Raw genomic sequence first — 18,042 nt, forward strand, 5'->3', positions numbered from 1 at the left:
AGCAAAGCCGACCCGGAAAGGCAGCCCGATCAGTTTTTTATCAGATCTCCCGTCCCGAGCTCGTGGGCAGAGAGAGGAAACACATCAATCTGAGATTGGCGATGTGACCCTGTTGCGGTGCTTGGGTTACAGGGGTCGGCCCCAGGACAGGCTGCCTGAACCAATAGGCGGCCAGCACTGTTTAATTGGCCGACGCCACACGGTAGCGATCGAAATTACGCGGTCAGGGGAGATTGCGGAAAGCGCGAACTGCTTCTTGGGGTTTCTTGGGGCCTTTGAATTCTCCAGCTGTCAAAGTTTTGAACTTTTGCGACTGGAGAAACATGACAGGCGCCGACATCTCTTGTTCGGCAGACTGACTGACTGACTGACTGGTCGGGGTGTGTCGTCGTGTCCGTTGGACCCAATCTCTCTTTTGTTATGCGCTCTCTCTCGTCGTTCGTTACAGCCAACCCACTCTCTCTCTGCCCATTCGCGCATGAACAGTCACTCCTTTGATCCCGCCCGAGTCTCCGCATCCCGATACCTACCTACGAACCAGTCTCGGTGTACTCCGTCTCTGACCACCCGCGCACCGCGCGCGCGCTGTCTTGTCTGTCTTGTCTGTCTTAGCCTGCCTTCGATAGGAGGAGGGGCCTGAGGCTCAAGAGTCTGACCTGACCTCATTTCATCACTGACCTGGCAGTTCAAGCATCACCATGGAACCCCGCGGCAGGTCCCCCGTGCTGTCGTCGCGTGTAGCACAGAAGGGAGGCAGCATGAATATATGCATCCCCCTTCGACCACGGCACCATGACCGGAAGACTGCAGCCGCCGACATTGACCTCATGGCACAGGGTCAAGACCCTGTTGACCGTTACTCCAGGCCTGCCGCAGATGCTTTGTCTCTGTCTGGGTCAACACCGCCCCAGAGCCCAACCATGGCCAGCTTTGGCGTTGGTGGAGGTCCCAAGGTTATCATATCAGATATGATGACCAAGCCTCATAGCCGCCCTCAGCTCAAGTCCATGGACTCACGCAGCAGCCTCAAGAAAGCCAAGGACCAAGACACTACTGAGTACCAGCCTGCAGACAAGGACTTCCGCAAGACCCATCGGGCCGTTGGGTCCATCGACTCCATCCTCACCTCCACAACCTGTGTCAACACTGCCTCTTCCTGCAGCCGCGCAGAATCACGCCTTTCCCGGGAGATCCGCATCGAGGTGGAAGATGCTGACGACGGAGAGGCCCCGATACTTGCCTACCACCCCAACCTCGCCAACATGTTTTACTCGGAAAGCAGAAATCATTTGGGTGTGCCATCCCGACCTAGTTCAAGCATGACTTGCAAGAAGCTGGAGGAGGAAGGTGAGCTGGACGAGGACAGGCTCATTGATGAAATCTCGTCCTGGGTCCTGCGGAACACTTGTGGCAAGGATGTCGATGACTGCGCAGCTCCTTTGATGATATGGGATTGCACATACCGCTATGTCCAGGAGCTTTCCAGCGTGGCCCAGGATGGAACCATGGGCATCGTGCAGGCAACGTCTGGACAGGGGACACCAACGTCACAGGGTGGTGGTACGCCGGGAGAAGGAGGCTATGATCAACAGTCCTCCGGTGGTTATTTCATCAAGGGGAAGAGAAAGGCTGAAGGGGGAGGCAGCGATGATGGAAGCGGGCTGGGAGGCCGGGACCACATGGGAGGAGGGGATGATGATGGGGATACCACCATGGCCGCCCAGGGGTACACCAGCAAAAACACAACAAACTTCAGCTGTCCTTACAGAAAGAGAAACCCTCTTCGATTCAACGTGCGAGACCATTATGTCTGCGCTACACACTCATTTTCCGACATGTCACAACTCAAAAAGCACATTCGTGCTCACCACCCACCTGTTCAGCGAAACGCGGGTCCATTCCTTTGCCCTCGGTGCTGCAAGGGCTTTCCTTCGAAAAACGACCTCGACTCTCATTTGCGGCAACCAGAGCCATGCCGCCTCTCGGTTGATCACGGCGGAGCTAACCCGGAAGATGGTATTACCCAGAAAATTATTTCGTCGCTCGAGGCCAGAAGTCTCAAGGCCAAGATCGACAACTGGAAATCATTGTGGAAGCTCTTGTTTCCACATGACAGGGAGATTCCGGAGCCAGGTAGGTCATGTGTTTCCTGTCGTGATGGAATTTGACTGACATCACAACAGCGTTCATTCCCGTGATGGAGGCCTTTGACTTCATCTCCGAGTCTGAGAAGTACAAGGACCAGCTGAAAGAATTGCTGGAACTGCAGTATCGACATGTTCTTGATGGGGCAACACACATTGGAGATATCGACATGAAGATTCACCAAGGGCTGAAAAGAAGCATCAAGTCCATCTACAACTGGATTGAAACCGTGGTCCAGGATTGGGAGAAGAAAATTTCAGGCGCGGTATCTTTCTTCAATGTGAATCCGGTGGAGAATACAGTTGTGGATGTTTTCGACACAGCCAGCTGGGCCCCAAGCGGACAACGGCTGACACCCTCTCCTGCTTCCACTCCAACTATGCTATCAGGAAGCACAGGTATGGTCAGCACAATGGCCGGAACGACACTGGTCGGAACAGAAAGCCCTGGACGCGGCGCTCCTTCGGCTGCAGCAAGAAGACGTCCCAACCCCGTGAAGAGGATCAAGAGAGCCGAAGTTCTGCCCAAGACGCAGCCAACCACGCAGATCCCAGTGCCCATCCAGCGAGCACGAACTCCCCAGGGACAAGCCAGGGCGATCAACACCTCATTCCGGCCACCGTCGGTTCTGCCAAGTCAGTCTGCGCTCATGCCAGCTTCAACAAGTGGACAGATGGAGCAGCCAATTGTAGCCTTTCAGCATCCCAACTGGGACTCGCCTCCTGTCTCCATGCCCGCCAACTATGCCATTCCTTACACCACCGCCGGAGACATGTTCCAGTCTCCAGATCTCATAACAGCACCAGCCCACTACTCACCTGTTCCGATAGGACCAAGCCACCTCGAGGTTCAAAATTATCTTGCAAACCAAGAGCACCAAGGCGCAGTTCACGTCCCCACAGGCGAGGGGCTCCAGCAGCACGACATGGTTCCCCGACCACAATCCACGGCAACGATCCGAGCAAGCCGTCTCATAACACCCAGGTCCTCCGTTGCCTCGACTTGGATGCGTGACGAAAATCGCGACTCGGCTCAGACTCTCGTCGAAGATCACCCCCCAGGACGCTGTAACAACATGTACTGTCCTTCCTGTAGCAAGCCCTTGCCGGATGACATGGGGGTTACCATGCACGTCCAGTCGCCGATAGGCATGCACCACGGTGTTGTCGGACCCGGCCATCCTCACCAACAGCAGCACAGACATCAGCTCCATCAACAGCAGCAGCCACATGAGATTTACGGTCAAGGTGGCCATACCACAATGCCTGGCTTTACCCCGACTACGGGGCCAATGGAGATGCATGGTCTGCCCGGAAATGAGGAGGTCGAATGGGGATTTCACGGAGGGGCGAACCCGAACATGTTTGGCGGACATGGAGGCCCGCAGGAGGGATACTAATAACATCAATTATTCATGGGGAAAGCAACAAGGGGACGACACAGACGTCAAGAGGACACACTAACGAGCATAGCTCTTGCTCTATTTCCTTTGCTATATATTTTTGACATTTCTTGTATTTGACTTGCTACTAATGTAATCACTGAAGAGGGGGATGATATCGGACGTTGATGTGTCAGAAGAGGTGGACGCATATATGCGCATATACGGGGGTAGATGTATTTATACACGAGTGGCTTGGGCTTGTGGGAAGGGGGGAGTTTCTGGCTGGAGGAGACGAGTCAAGCAGGAGTTGCACGGTGATTCGGTGTTGTGAAGGAAGGGGATATCAAAATCACGACCGGTTATGACGACATGTATGAACATTGTTCGAGTTTATTTTTCTTGCGTTTGATGTATTATTTTTATTCTTAGAATCTATTGTCTAGTTTTGGAGGACAGCAGAAAGGGGTGTTTGGCTGGTTTGGGGGTTGTGTGTAGCCTAAAATTTACTTGAATTCAAATTCTTTGAACTTTCTGGTGACATGATCTTGGTGTGAATGGGGGGACTGTCGGGGGTTGAGCTGGCATGCAAGACTTGAAGCACCGTGCTTTCCAAATACTATTGACAGGTAGTGTGATGTCACCAGTGTACTTCACAGGGCACTCACATACATACATGAGCATTTGTTTCCTCTCTTTCCCCCGTTGGCCCATATAAACCTTGGGTTATAAAGCTTCCTCCCCACAACCCAAATTCCGTTTTGCACAACCGGGCTAGTCACACAAAATTCTAGGCAAAGTTATTTGTCCAAGCTTTATCTGTCTTTTGCCCCAGCTATATTTCTTCTTAGGTACCCAAGCTTTATCTATCTTTTTGCTTCCACCCAAGCATTCTACCAACTCTTTCCGAGCTTTTCCAACACACATTACCAGCGTCTTACTTGAATGTGTATTGAGACTTCCAAAAGTCCCTTTGAAACCAGAGAGCTCACGCGCCTTTCTGTAAGGAAGTCTTGTTCCAGTACTCACCTAAGCTGGGATTGGGGTATTAAAAGGCTTGGATTACGAGTGTAAAATGCTTGGAGTGGGCTTTAAAATGCTCGGATTGCAAAAGCTTGTCATCTGGGACGGAGATTACAATAAGGATTCACGAGCCAACTGGAGGTATGGCAAAGAGCTGCAAGACACAAGCAGGCAACGATGGTATCTTGTCCTCAAAAGTTTCAAACATCATACCACTGGGCACTCAAAGCAAACACAGATCAAGCATACTCGTACATCATCTGTTCCCACAAGATCAAACATGCACACAAACTCCTTCGAGATTACCCCACCAGGCCCCCAAACACCTAATCTATCCATATTCCCTCAAATGCCATGTCCCATGTCCAATGTGGTATCAACAAATCTCATACAAATCCCGTATCCCAAATTCCACACAACTCCCAATCCCAATCCCAATTCCATAAACCCGTTAATCCTCCCCCCCATCCAAATTCCCATGGTATCATACAACTGAAGCCAATCCCCAACTCCAATCCAAACAAACAAAAACCACAAGACAAAAAAAAACCTAAACTCCAACCCTCACACCTCAAGTATAATACTCCCCCCTCTCCGACGACCCCGAATCCATCATCTCAAAACTCCCACTCCCCGACGTCATCCCCGACGAAATTTCACACTCCTCATGCACCACCACCTCCTTCCCATCCTCCTCCTCTTCCAACTCCTCCACCGGCACCCCAACATTAGCCCCCATATCATCCAACCCCCCATCAAAAAAGTCATGATTCTCCTCCTCCCCCCCACCACCATCACCCCCCAGACCAGCAGCAGTAGGCAACCCCAACGGCGCATCCGGCGTAGGCAACGGCAAAGACGTGCCCCCAAAGAAAGGGTGGTCTTGTTGCAAAGGCTTGCTCTGTGTCAAGAACCCCATGGGCGTGTGAACAAAATCCTGACCGTGTCTCCTGACAGCAAGCCACTCTTGCAAAAACGTCAATGGTCTCGGTGCAAAGCTGTTGGTTTGGGTGTTCCTCAGGGTATGATCCTCATCAGCCGCCCCATCACCTCCATACCCCTCATCCTCCCCATCAACAAGACCCAAGCCCTTAACCGTTCCGTCATTGGCGTCCACACCGAGGAACGTACACAGGGCCTCGTATTCCTCCCACTCAAAATACAGCCTGCCGGCAAGAATCCCAAGCTCCGTCCTCAACCACTGCGGCGCGACCCAACCCTCTGGCAAAGGCGGCATGCTAAAGAAGTTGAGCTTGTTAAACGGAAGCATACTCCTCGTAACAGGGGAGGCATAGCAAACAAGGTGAACGCATGGGTGCGTCACCTTATCCCGGATCATCTGAATCAGAATCTCAGCCTCCTCCGGGATCAAAACAATCGCCGTCTGCGTGAATCCGCTCCACAGAACCCAGTTCACCGGACGCAAAAAGGTGTCCTTGGCGAGATCAGTGTGAAGCTTGACCGTGCGCCCAAACTCGACCGAGACAAACAACCGCGAGGTTTGGTCCTGCGCCCTTATCTTGTGTTTTCGCCCCAGAGCTGTCTTTCTAAGGAGCTCAAAAACGTGGCAGACAGAGAGGCTTCCAACAGGTATCCTACCAGTCCGGGCAAACGTGTCGACCTCTTTGCTGATGCCGGGAAAAGTGAGAGCATCGTACATGACCGGCCTCTTGACTTGGCGAACAGTCTCAACCTCAAAGGCCACTTCGCGCTCTTGTTCCACCTCTTGCAATGCAGATCCGTGCACCGCTCTGCCGGTGTCTTGGAACCCCTTGCGGCGGTTGTTGAGCTCTTTCAAAAACCCTGCAACCTTTGGATGTGAGGAGCCCGCCTCAATCGAAAGCTTTGCAGCTTTCACCTTGGTCTTGGGCTCATACATCTCCTGCAACGTCTGCAGCTCGTTTTGCTTGATGGCTGCCACGTAGTCCGCCTGCTGGCCTGGATGAGTCAAACAGTCCGGGTTATCGATCGCTGCCTGTGTTCTTCTGCAGAAATCCATGCCCTGGGAGAAGTACAAAGGCTGCAGCTGCTCAATGCCATCGCAGGTATTGTCGAGAAGCCAACAAATGACGTCGTGCGAGTCGATCTTGTCAAACACTGACTTTTTCCGAAGGTCCTTGATGACCTGGTTGACCTCTGGAGGGACGAAAAACATGACAGACTGGCTCTTCCCCAACTGACGCAGTCGCATGGCAGCTTGAACGGTGTGATCCTTGGATTGCCCTTGACCCACTGTCAAGGCACCACAGGCACCAAGAGGAAGTTTCAAATCTGTGCCCCTAGTGTGGGCTTCGTCAAGATAGACCAGGCATCTCGACAAGTCGTCCGCATACGGCGAGGCCAAGAGAGGCGTTTTGCGCCTTTGTTTGTCAATGACCCATGGCTTGTTTGACGAATCGAAATACAATGCAGCACTGCAGCGTCCGTCTATGGACAGCCATGTCTTGGCGAGAGTTTCATTATCCATCTCTAGAATTTGTGCGCCGGCATCAATCAGGACCTGTATGTTACGCTCCCTGAGTAGGTAAAGCAGATCGCGCTCCGTTGCTCTCTTCCCGTACTGGTTGGTAATGACTTGGCACCGCCGGGACCGTTCGTAAAGCAGGTATGTTAGCACTTCGGCGTTGGTATGGGACATTGTGGGAAGATCCGCCTGCTGAATAGTGAGCGGAAGCATGGTGCGGTTGTCATTGGTGCCGCTGAATCCTGTTGTGAGTGCCTTTGACAGTTTGGCGTCCTTCGTTTCGCTTGAGAAGAGTGGAATGTCCCAACCACTGGATTGCAGCTTGACCTTGAATTGCTTTGCGTGGCGTGGGAAGACGAAGTTGTTCAGATAGTAGTCAATAACCACAGTCCGGTATCGGACCGCTCTCCAGATCTCGTGGATTTGGACATTGTCCTCCACATTGATCCCATTCCACGCCTTGAGCGACTCTGGGAAGCTGTCGCAGCTTTGAACCCACTTGTCATACTCGGTCGATGGATCATCGGATTTGAGCACGCGAGCAAGTGCTTGTCTAAGCTGCGGTTCCAAGATTCCGTCGTAATAGAAGACGAGACAAGTGAACAGAATCGCCACGTCTGGATGGCCCCATTCCGACTGATCACTTGGCACACCCTTGGCATGGAAAGGGACGGCCACCGGATCACGGTTTGGATGCAACCCATATTGCACGTTCCATCTCTTCTTCAGGGTCATGATCAGGATCCGGTTCACCAACAAGCCACGGAGGAGATAGACCGTTTTCCCCACCTCGGGCCTCTCAGGACACAGCTTTCTCACCTTCTCCAACGTGATGGGGCCGAGTCTAGATTTCGTCGGGGACAAAAAGTCGACCACAGCGCGCCGCTCGCCAGCATTCAGGTAATGCATGGGGAGGATGTGACCCAGGCCGTTGGTGATGTCGACTGTCAGCCGGCGAAGCAATTCATCCTCGACGTCCTGTCGGAGAAAGTATATCAAAGGAAACCCGCCACCAGGTCTCCTCACCACTTCGAGCGACTTCGGGAAAGAAACCTGCAGACCATAAAGATGTTGGTCAACAAGGCTGAGAAGGGCCTGAACAGTGAGCCAGCGATGGGGACGACCATCGACTGACATCTGAGAGCCTGAAGGGTAGATGAGCTGGGTGCGCGTCGCCAGGGTGTAGTCGGATTCGTCCAGAATGTCTCGAGAGTGTGATTTGATCCAGGCATGAACCTTCATCATCGGTTTCGCTTCATTGATATTGCCATCAAGAAGCCTCTGCTGGCCACTCAACATGAACGAGAGATTATGCTCAGGCAAACATAGCATGACGCCTGCCGTGTCTCGGCTTTGCTTGTGGATATCAAAGTAGAGCTTGATATTGCCCCCCCGTGTTGATGTTCGGCGAGAAAAGGGCACATGGCGAACGTGGCGGTTCAGCATCACCCCAAGACGAGATTGAAGCAGCAGTGCCGTTTGGAGCAACAGGGCCTTCGGTACAATTACCCTCACAAGATTCTTCGTGTCAGCCATGAAGGCTGCGCACATCGGAATGATGCATGATGTCTTGCCTTCCCCCATGTTCATCTGCAGAACCGAATTGCTCCCGGATTCGGGCGAGATGGTGGCCCGCGCCACATCGATTTGGCCGGGTCGTATCAGGACGTTGGCCTCAATCTCCAAGAGTAACCAGTCGGGGTGTTGAGCCGGGTCCCAGTTCAGATGACCAGTGTTCGCTTCCTCGTCCTGGTAGCGAGAGATATCACCTGCCATGACACAGTCATTGAGCCGCATTTCTCGCTGAAGCTTGGTTATGGCAAGTCCGAACTGGATAAGGCCTTGGCGCATGCCTGCCCCGAAGCATGTGCTGCTGGTTGACCGCAACTGTTCGAGTAAGACTGTGGTGGTGATGGCAGGCCACAGGCCTCCAATCCTCAACCATTCGATTCGGCGGGACGAAACATTGGAAGTCTCTGCAACCAATGACGCCTTCAACACCTCAAACAGATGGCTGACGTCGCCCTTCGTGCCGCTGTTTGGCCGGATAGCAAGAAATGGCTTCGCAAGTTGGTCCGGGGTTTTGAGACTCCTGAGGCCCTGTAAACTGCCACTGAGATCCTTAGCATATTTCTTTCGGACCAGTGACTTGCTGTTGCCCAGTGTATCGACAATCTCCCGCAGCTCATCTATGTATCTCTTGACCTCGTATGCGGACATCTGCGGCTGTGCGTTGCCGACAATGGCTCTGTCGTTGACCTGTCCGGAGGCACGACGCCCATCATTGGGCAAGCTGGCAAGGGGAGACCACTCAGCGGCAGACCTTGTCGTCGTTGTGGGTTGGGACGAAAGCCGGGGGATGAAATCCTTGCAAAGGAGGTTTACGCTTAGCGTAGGCACTTCGCCTCCGCGAACCCGACACGATAGGACCTCTTCAGCCGCCGAGACAATCGGAGGGCTATACTCTACATCTTGAAAATGCTCATCCAGTATCAGCTGCACTTCCTTGAGATGATTCCAAAGCTCTAGGTTCCGGTATAACCGCTGCCACTCTGGAATAACCGCCTGAACTGCGACATCGACATCCAGCAAGAGATCGCTGGTTGGTAGTTCCGACAGATCTGGCTTCTCAGAGGGCCACTGAGCGAGCATGATCTTGGCAAGTTTGTGGCAGTCACTTTGACTCCGTATCTCGTGGGCGTCCTTGGCTGCTTGTATCTTCCGCCGCAGCTTCATGGTGAGGAATGCGCCCAGCTTCTCTTTCTCGTCCTCTGGTGGTGGTATCCTGAATGGCAGTAGTAGCTTGATGACGTCTTCCAATTGAGGCACCGCTGCGGGGCGGAAGTTGAAGTACAGAGGCCAAGGTCTCGGTAGAGGCAGCATTCGAAGGTTTCTCAAGATAGCAAATGCAACGAGCCCCTTCAGAAGCTTGTCATCCGTAGCCTCGCGAAAGGCCAGATTGGCGAAAAGAAACATGAGGCTGTAGCATGACTGGTTTGGATTCCGGCAGTACTCCACGAGAGCGCCCCAGTTCTCTTGGATGTCTGTGTACATCCGATCATTGAGGGAAACCTTATCATAAGCCTGGCCAAACCCACCCACGACATTTCCCAAGGCAAAAGTAGAAGCCAAGTTGGTCGGAGTTGGGAACTTGACTGGCCGCGTGCGCAAGAGATGGGTTGTTTCCATAACCCTTCTGTACAGTTTGTCCGAGTTGACACTCTTGTCGCGTGCAATGTACACTCTATCCGTCCTTCCTGAAGTGAGCGCTGTATCGTTACTCTCAGCATTCCTCTCATACAGCTGCCGACGCGCCAATGACCTTTTGTTAAGCCAATCTTCGCCACCTGCTGGAAGAAGATCAAGTAAGTTGTCTTCATCATCTCGGGGTGGGTTGAACATCCTCAAATCGTTTGAGATTGATAGAATCTTTTGGACAATCAGTCGATAGAGAGGGTGCTGTATGTGAGTGGTAAGGTGCTCGTCCCAGAAGTCTGTCTTCATACCCTTGAGGCCCGATGGGTAGTACTCCCTTATGGGGGTAAGACTCGCAATTTGCTGCAGCAACGAAACTTCTCTTCCGAGAACTGTCCAGGGGCGACAAATTCCTGACTCGAGCCAATGAAGACTTTCTTCGGTTCCAGTGCGGCCAGTCAAAGGGTCTGGTAAAGGAAAAGACGTGAAGGCGTGAATCAAAGCTTTGGCATACACCAGTACAGGTTCAGCTGCACAGTCGATTCTTCCCAAAGTGTCATTGATGTCGAACTTCCCGTATTGGCCGCTCCGCCCAACGGCAAGTTCAACATGACAGCCTGATCTTCTGAACCGAAAGCCGCCCGAGGGCAGTGGTACAAGAATGGTCCGACGAAAAGGATTGTGTACTTTTCGACAGACCAGTTTATGTTCAAGGCCGTACCAAGTGCCAGCGTCTTGCAGTGGGTCGATTTCGAGTCCAAGCTGTGGTGAAAATAGGAGGGAGTTGTGGTTGACAAAGAACAACAGTTCCAGACTGTGAACCCGAACTTCGAGTGACCCGTAAGACTTTTTCTGCGTAACGAGAATGTGCTGCCTCTGCGCGAGGCCTTGAACGATGTTGGCAATTCTCTGGAAAAGGGGAGACATAGGATTCACCATGCTCACCACCTCCCCGTCATGCTGTCGTCGCTGAGCGTAGCCTCTGTGTATGTCCACTTCCCAATTCGAATAGTGGCCGAAATTCCACTTGTTGTGGGATGGCGTGATATAGAGGCGGCCTGTCTTCAAATTCCTAATCCTTAAGTTAGCCTTGCGGCGGTCTCGCTATCAAGATAGAAGAACATACAGCCAGTGAAAGTGTTCCCATATCAAGGGACTGGGAAGATCGTGAAGATCTTTTCGACAAAAGCGCTCTCGAGGAATTAGACGAACAAGCATGTGCTCGTATTTCGCTAGCACAACCGTCTGGCCCTTTTCGGATCCGATATGCACGGTCACACGCTTCGGTGTATACTTGAGAGCTGATGGTTTAGCAGAGTTAGCCATCACAGTCACATGGGGTCGGATGTTCAGTTACGTACTGTACGTCATCGATGGAAGCGATGATTGGTACACCATCAGGGGCTGGTCGCCAAACAATTCTTTCACCACAACCTCGTTTCGGGTATCCTGGGGAAGCCTCTGTTTTCCAGTTAGCTTCATCTGCGATCAGAATGTGCGGACGTTCAACTTACTCCAACAGGTTTGCCATTGACGAGAAGTGTCCCGAGAAGAATGTTCAAATGCACGGCTTGATGTCGCTCAACATCCGTTTCAGGGAGCTCGCACCGAATCCAACCCCGACCTTCAACTTCCACAGTGGTAGTAATGGGGTCCAGGCGCTCAGCATCAGGCCAAAATTGTTTCAAGGCATTATAGAGTCCTTCGGGGTGCTGGTTTATCGACTGGATGAGAAGATTTTGAAGCTGATATGACAGCTTTGTTGCGAACACGAGATCACGGAGGGTGGTCTGGGAAAGTGAGTCGACATCACTCGTCATGTTTTCCTGGATCGCAACAGTGGACTCGATATATGCTTCCAAGGAAAGAGGATCAAGAGGTGTTGTTTGTTCCAGGTTGATCATGAATGTACGTCGACAGAGTAAAGCAGCGCCCAGTGCGCGCTCCTGTAATTGCTGCGCCGTGGATATATCTGCGCAGCTTTGAACTTCCTCGCGAAGCATCCTGAGCCAGCTAATGCATGTCCTGCGAGCTTGAATCACCGACTCGAGGGCTTGAAAATGAAGTTGGGCCAGCCCTGCACTGCTGGCCAACTCCTGTATGCGCAAGGTAAGCACAATCGTGATTCTCATGAGGTGCGTTTCTCTCCAACTGGCCAAGGCTGACAGGGTGGTAAGACGGGTGTTGACCTGCTCTAGAAGCTTCTGCACAAAATGAGCATCGCGAAATACCGAGTGCACAAGGCGAAGAGGATCGTCCTTGTCAGAGCTGGGACCGCACTGGAGTGCTAGATGTAGCAGCAATGACATGGTGCCTTCGCTGGACCAGTTCAAGTTTGTCGAGGCCAATTCCGTCAAGATCGAAAGCCATCTTCGCGCTGCCCCCGATACGAGACTTTTCAGGGCCAGGAACTCGTGAGGGTTCAGCCCAGAAGGGCAGTTGGGCTGTGTAGCCATGATCTCGTACGAACTCGGGCCTTGCCCCTCAACGGCGAAGCTTTTATGGCTCAATATGGGGCGGAGAGGAGACTTTTCCGGCAGCTTCAGCTGAACATGATGGGCAAAGCTTGGAGTCATGAATGCCCTACCTGTCCACATAGTTGTATCGCCGTCGATGTAAGCGTATGCAAGTCTCAGCCCGTTGGGTTTGCACAGCCCGTCTCGTCCACCTTCCCACTCGACGGGAAATCTGACAATGGAGTAGTGGGTTTGCAAGACTTGGGTACGTTAGCAGGTATCACAAAGACAAAAAAAAGGCCGAGGAAAAACATACATGATTTTGTCAAAGATGCCAGAGTGAACTTGGGATAGATGTTTGCGACGGTGTTGAGTTGAGAGTAGCCATTCAGCAGGCATTTTGGAGCCACACCCACAGCAACCTCCGGGCTTGCAAGCTTGGATATAAGCATCAACGTTGTGTCGCGATACTTCGCGAAGGCTGGGGGGCACCGGAGCTCAAACACTGCGGCTTTGGCAAGGTGAATATCAGAGGGGAGAGATTCCTCGTAGATCTGGATCCGTATCTTCTCCAGCTTGTGCATTGCTCGACACCGCGGGCAGTGATGGTCATCGTGGAAGCTACGTCCAAGGGGGTCGTCGTCGTCCACGATGAGGATGCATGAGCTTCCATCTATTCATAGATTAGTTGCCATGTTGCGTGTATGTCCAAGTGGGAAAGGCTTTACATACCAACCTGCCGAGTCAGGCTCTGGAACTCCTCAGTCTTCTTTTCCCACTCTTTGCGTTTCAATTCTTTCCTCAAAACATCTGCATGGGTGATATCTGCATACGAGTTACGCATGGCAACAGAGTCGGGATGCATGCCGTCGAAATATCTCGCTGCAAAACAGCTGGCAGAAGGATCATCGAATATGGTGCATCTGGGAAGAGAACTTGCGTGGATTCTTTGTGAAATATGCTTCTGGACGGCTTGCAGGCGGACCATATCTTTGTAGGTGGCCAAATGCAAGACATTGAGCGACTCGGGTGTGAAGACAGGATGGTAGTCTGTCAAAAGCGGGAACTGGAAGCAGGTCGTTTGGTCAAGTCTCATCCACATTTCCATTGCATTGAGAATGAGGATACTGAGTTGCTCGGGATTGCCGTGGAATAGGGGAAGTGCGGTCTGGAGATAGGTTATCAACGACTCATTTGGCGGGCAATCTTGAAGAAGCATCTCTTGCTGGGTAACGTGGAATAAGGGCTGCGCAAATTCGCTCAGATGCTTGTTCGTAACAGAACCCAGATCAAAGTGTTCCGGGGCCACCCATCTGCGGCAATGTCCCCTCGTCGTCTTTCCCCAGCTCGTCTGTAGGTCCCGCAACATGTTGCCGCTGAGTTCCAATGGTAGGTTCAGGTCGGCGGGGCTGGCCCTCTTTGGCAACTCGGGAATGGGCCTTGCATGGGCCTTTTTGAACGCCTCCCACTCGGTAGCCACGCGCCTGGTGGCATCATCAATGATCTTGTTGATTCCTGGAGTGAGCTTGCCGAAAAGGATGTCAATATCTGGCAGGGTGCCTGCAGATTTCACATTGCCCCTATCCACATCCAGCTTCACTAGCCGACGGCAGAGCTTGGTTTTGAGAAAGTGAACCTGATCAGCTTGCAGCGATGCCTGTGCCGATTCCAGGAAGGTGGCCAAGGTGTTGCAAATGAAGAATTTGTACTGGAAACGGCCCATCTCTGCCCCCAAAACGAGCGAAAGATATCGAGCGATGGAGACTCTGAGGACGAGCCAGTATGGGAGCCGGCGCCAGGGCTTGCGCGCTTGATGCCAAGAGATGTCGTCACGAACTCGCTTGCGGAGAAGAGGTGTCGAGATTCGGCGGCCATTCTCTTCCAGGATGGCCATCAACATGGAGCTGATCATGGTTGGACTCGACGTGTCTCGATACTCGTGGATGTCAGCTCCTGCTTTGAAGGTATGAGCAGCAAACATCTTTGTCGACTCGAGAGATGCTTGCTCCAAAAAGGTCGCCAGGCTGCCCTGAAATGCTCCATCTTCAAAGGTCACCAGCGGGATGGCAACGGCGCTTCCTGGAAAGTCCCACTGCAAGGCGTTCTCGGCGGCGAGGACATCGTCATTTCTTGGAGAGGTTTCGAAGACTTCAAAGACAACCTCGTCGCGGACTCCGAGTCGGTGGACCAAAAGAGCGGCATTTTGACTGCTGATGTGAAGGATCACGGCATTTCCTTGGGCTAGATGACGAAACTCCGACAGCAGAGTCGTTCTGTTGACTCGTCCGTTCCGATTAACAGTCTTGGACGATTCGAGGCACAAGCGAATATACTCCCAGGCCTTGGAAATCGCGGATGGGTGAGCGCCAGGTTGGTACGGCTGTCGAAACGCTTGGCACATAATGCGCACATTGCTGATCAAGTGATCGGTCAACTGAATTTCAAGATCACTCAGATTGCCATCTTCAGACGGCGGAACGCGCAGCGGTAACGCTAGGTGGTTGTATAGTGCGATCTCCATGATGGACTCGCGACTTGATTGGACAACTGTTGTTGGTTGACCATGCGGATTTGGTGTAAAGGGTAGTTCAGAAAAAAGCTTCGTGAAAGAGAGAGAAAAGCTTCGTGAAAGAGAGAGAGAAGAAAGAAAGGAAAGGAAGAAAGCGAGCGACAGACAGACAAAATTGGCTGCCTTGCAAACGGAGTTCGGTCGTGGATTGTAGTCGTGAAGTTTCAAATCGGGATTTGGCTGGAGAGGACACTAACAGGCACCAAAGCTCAGCGCCAGCGTGGAGCAGGCTATACCCTAACCCTGCTGTTACCAACACAAGTGTAATTAACCTCAGACAGTGAGGCCTACAGTCGGGTTGAAGTCGCGGCCCAAAGTCTTCCAGATTGTCCTTTATGGAAGCTGCGTTTGTCCTCTGTGGCAAGATTGGGAAAAAACCAAAATCCATTGGCTGGGACGCTGCATGTCCAACAGCCTGAGGTCCGCCACTGCCACCGTTCCGGCCACTTTTGACACCCATCTCTGCCAGCTGGAGGGCTGCAGCCTCGAGCTGCCAGTCTGCCACCAAAACGATCATTTCTTCTTGACCCAGCCTTGAATGAGCGATCAACTCGTGGCGATTTGTCATTGGGGAGACTTGCATCCTATCGCTGTTGCGCGACTGTGGCGCACAATGCAGAGCTAACATGCAGGTTCTTGTTCAATCACATTCTGAGAGCTGACATCCATATGCGGCCTCTGAGTTGATAAATCACGCATTTGCTGCTGTTATCTGGATATATAACTCGTCTACTTCTGACTGGTAAGTAAGGTAACTTACATCTCCCCAAACTCTTCTCCCTTCCACTCCTGTCAATGGAGCACTCGGATCACCCCCATGACCTAGACGGGTCTTCGTATGACTATGGGTTTCTGTACAGTCATGAAACTTCCATGATGGAACGACCGCCATCGAGTACGATCCCGACAGCCTTTTCAGTCTCGGATTGGCCAGCTCCTGATCTCAGTATCTCCAGTCTGCCCAGCTACGAAGTTGTTGAGGACATACATTACACTGAACTGTCACCGGAAGCTGGTTACTATCTTCCTTACTCACAATTGACAGGCGATCTGCCCTTTGGCCAGTATTATGACTTCGGTGATCCCATCCCAGGTAACAGCACCCGACAACCCCTCAATGACGATGCAGTGGACTTAGCGGCTTCACAACTTGGACATCTCCCAATCTCGCCGGTGTCGCAGGATGCATCCAGCTATCAGAACCTACCCGGCCCAACCACGAAGCAAACCTACGAATGCCTTGCGCCGGGATGCAGCCAAAAGTCATTCAGCCGCTCAGCCGATCTTGACCGACACTACAAGCAGGTGCACATTCCCGAAGACGAGAAAAGAAAGTACCGCTGCGACTACAAGAAATGCCTTCGCCACGAAGCACCCTTCGGTCGTCTAGACCACCTTAAGGAGCATCTCCGTGACTTCCACAAGGAAGATCTCATATCGCGACCCAAAAGACAGGATGCACAGTGGTGGGAAAGCCGCGCACCACGTGCAGTTTTCAACGGATGGTGGCGCTGTAATAGATGTCTGGTGGTGCGCGTTGACATTGAGACCGACGGTTACACCTGCCCAGCCTGTGGCGATCCTTGCGAGAGTGATAGAGTCAGGGTTCGAGAAGCCGCAGCTGGGATGTCTCAACCAAGATAGAAATTGACGGCGACAGGGTAGTAGCATGGGTTCAAGGGCCTTATGTGGAGGAATGATTCTTTATATGACTGCACTCAATATCTCTTTAGTACTTACCTATCTTACCAACCTACCTGCTAGTTTTATGACTCATAAAGTTTGAATCAATATATTCATGCCTCAATTTCCAAGTTTTCCATCATCTCCACCTTGATGAAGTACCAGAAAGAAAAGTTAGGTAGCACGCTCCTGTCTTGGCACCACAACCTTTGTTGCATGTAAACAACCAACAAAGGGGCAAAAAAGGGGCTCATGGCAACCAGATGTAACCCTAAACCCAACACATGTCGCCTCGATCCTTTGTCTAAAGCATCACCATTCACAACATACGAAAAAAAGCAAAACGTGCCCTTCGTGTACTATTAATACTACTCTACCGAAAAAAGCACCATAACCAATCATCCCCCACGACGAATAAAAGCATCAACCAGCCAAGGATACCAACGCCACCATCCCTTCCCCAACCCTCTCCCCCACGCCCCCTTTCACAACCACTAACCAACAACTTCCCCCCCCATCAAACAGTAACATTACCCCCATACCACCCCCTCACATTCCCCCTCGGCCAAAAATCACAATAAAACCACCACTCCTGATCCGGATTCCCCACGCACCTCCCCCCGCTAAAAGCACACCCAACCCTCTCCGTAGCCTTCCAAACCGTCTGCGTAAAGTGCGCTCCCCCCAGCAAGTCCCCAGCAACGTAAGCATCAATCTCCTCCTGCGAGTTCCAGGCCTCAAACGCCCAGCCTATCTCCGCCGTAAAATCAGGTTGGTGCGTAGGCGGGTAGTACCATGACCAGTAGGCGTTTTCGCCGTATGGGCCCTAGAACAGAGAATTAGACATTGACCAGGAAAGGGGGGGAGAGAGAACAAAAAAAAGTACGGCATGGTTAAGCTGGCATCCATTCGCCTTTTGCAACGCAAAAGCGGCGAGGTTCGCGTCCCAGGTCAGCGGGCGGGCGGCGTGGGCGGAGCGGTAGGCGTTGGCTGTGGCGAGGATGGTCGAGATGAAGGAGGGGTTGGTCGGGGGTGGGGAGGACTGTCGGGGAAGGACTTGACCACCCGGGGAAGGGGAGGAGGTGGTGGCTGTGATGAGGAGGGGAAGGAGGGAGAAAAAGTACAT

The 18,042-nt window shown here is 52.4% G+C and overlaps 5 protein-coding genes across 5 annotated transcripts; 2 read left to right on the forward strand and 3 right to left on the reverse strand.

Moving 5' to 3' along the window:
• Positions 1-698: 698 nt before the first annotated feature.
• Positions 699-3,544, forward strand: PODANS_6_6220 (uncharacterized protein; the record flags this gene model as incomplete). The annotated part of the gene is made up of 2 exons (XM_001910491.1): positions 699-2,133; positions 2,253-3,544. 2 exons carry the CDS (start codon positions 699-701, stop codon positions 3,542-3,544), a joined length of 2,727 nt encoding a protein of 908 aa, XP_001910526.1.
• A 1,576-nt stretch (positions 3,545-5,120) lies between these two features.
• PODANS_6_6230 (uncharacterized protein) lies at positions 5,121-11,147 on the reverse strand (the record flags this gene model as incomplete). Its single annotated transcript, XM_001910492.1, has 1 exon — positions 5,121-11,147. One exon carries the CDS (start codon positions 11,145-11,147, stop codon positions 5,121-5,123), a length of 6,027 nt encoding a protein of 2,008 aa, XP_001910527.1.
• A 566-nt stretch (positions 11,148-11,713) lies between these two features.
• On the reverse strand, positions 11,714-15,185 carry PODANS_6_6240 (uncharacterized protein; the record flags this gene model as incomplete). Its single annotated transcript, XM_001910493.1, has 3 exons — positions 11,714-12,795; positions 12,885-13,330; positions 13,405-15,185. 3 exons carry the CDS (start codon positions 15,183-15,185, stop codon positions 11,714-11,716), a joined length of 3,309 nt encoding a protein of 1,102 aa, XP_001910528.1.
• An 843-nt stretch (positions 15,186-16,028) lies between these two features.
• Positions 16,029-16,877, forward strand: PODANS_6_6250 (uncharacterized protein; the record flags this gene model as incomplete). The annotated part of the gene is made up of 1 exon (XM_001910494.1): positions 16,029-16,877. One exon carries the CDS (start codon positions 16,029-16,031, stop codon positions 16,875-16,877), a length of 849 nt encoding a protein of 282 aa, XP_001910529.1.
• A 556-nt stretch (positions 16,878-17,433) lies between these two features.
• On the reverse strand, positions 17,434-18,042 carry PODANS_6_6260 (uncharacterized protein; the record flags this gene model as incomplete). Its single annotated transcript, XM_001910495.1, has 2 exons — positions 17,434-17,742; positions 17,803-18,042. 2 exons carry the CDS (start codon positions 18,040-18,042, stop codon positions 17,434-17,436), a joined length of 549 nt encoding a protein of 182 aa, XP_001910530.1.

Source organism: Podospora anserina, chromosome 6 (genome assembly GCF_000226545.1).
Source record: "Podospora anserina S mat+ genomic DNA chromosome 6, supercontig 2".
Classification (NCBI taxonomy): Eukaryota; Fungi; Ascomycota; class Sordariomycetes; order Sordariales; family Podosporaceae; genus Podospora; species Podospora anserina.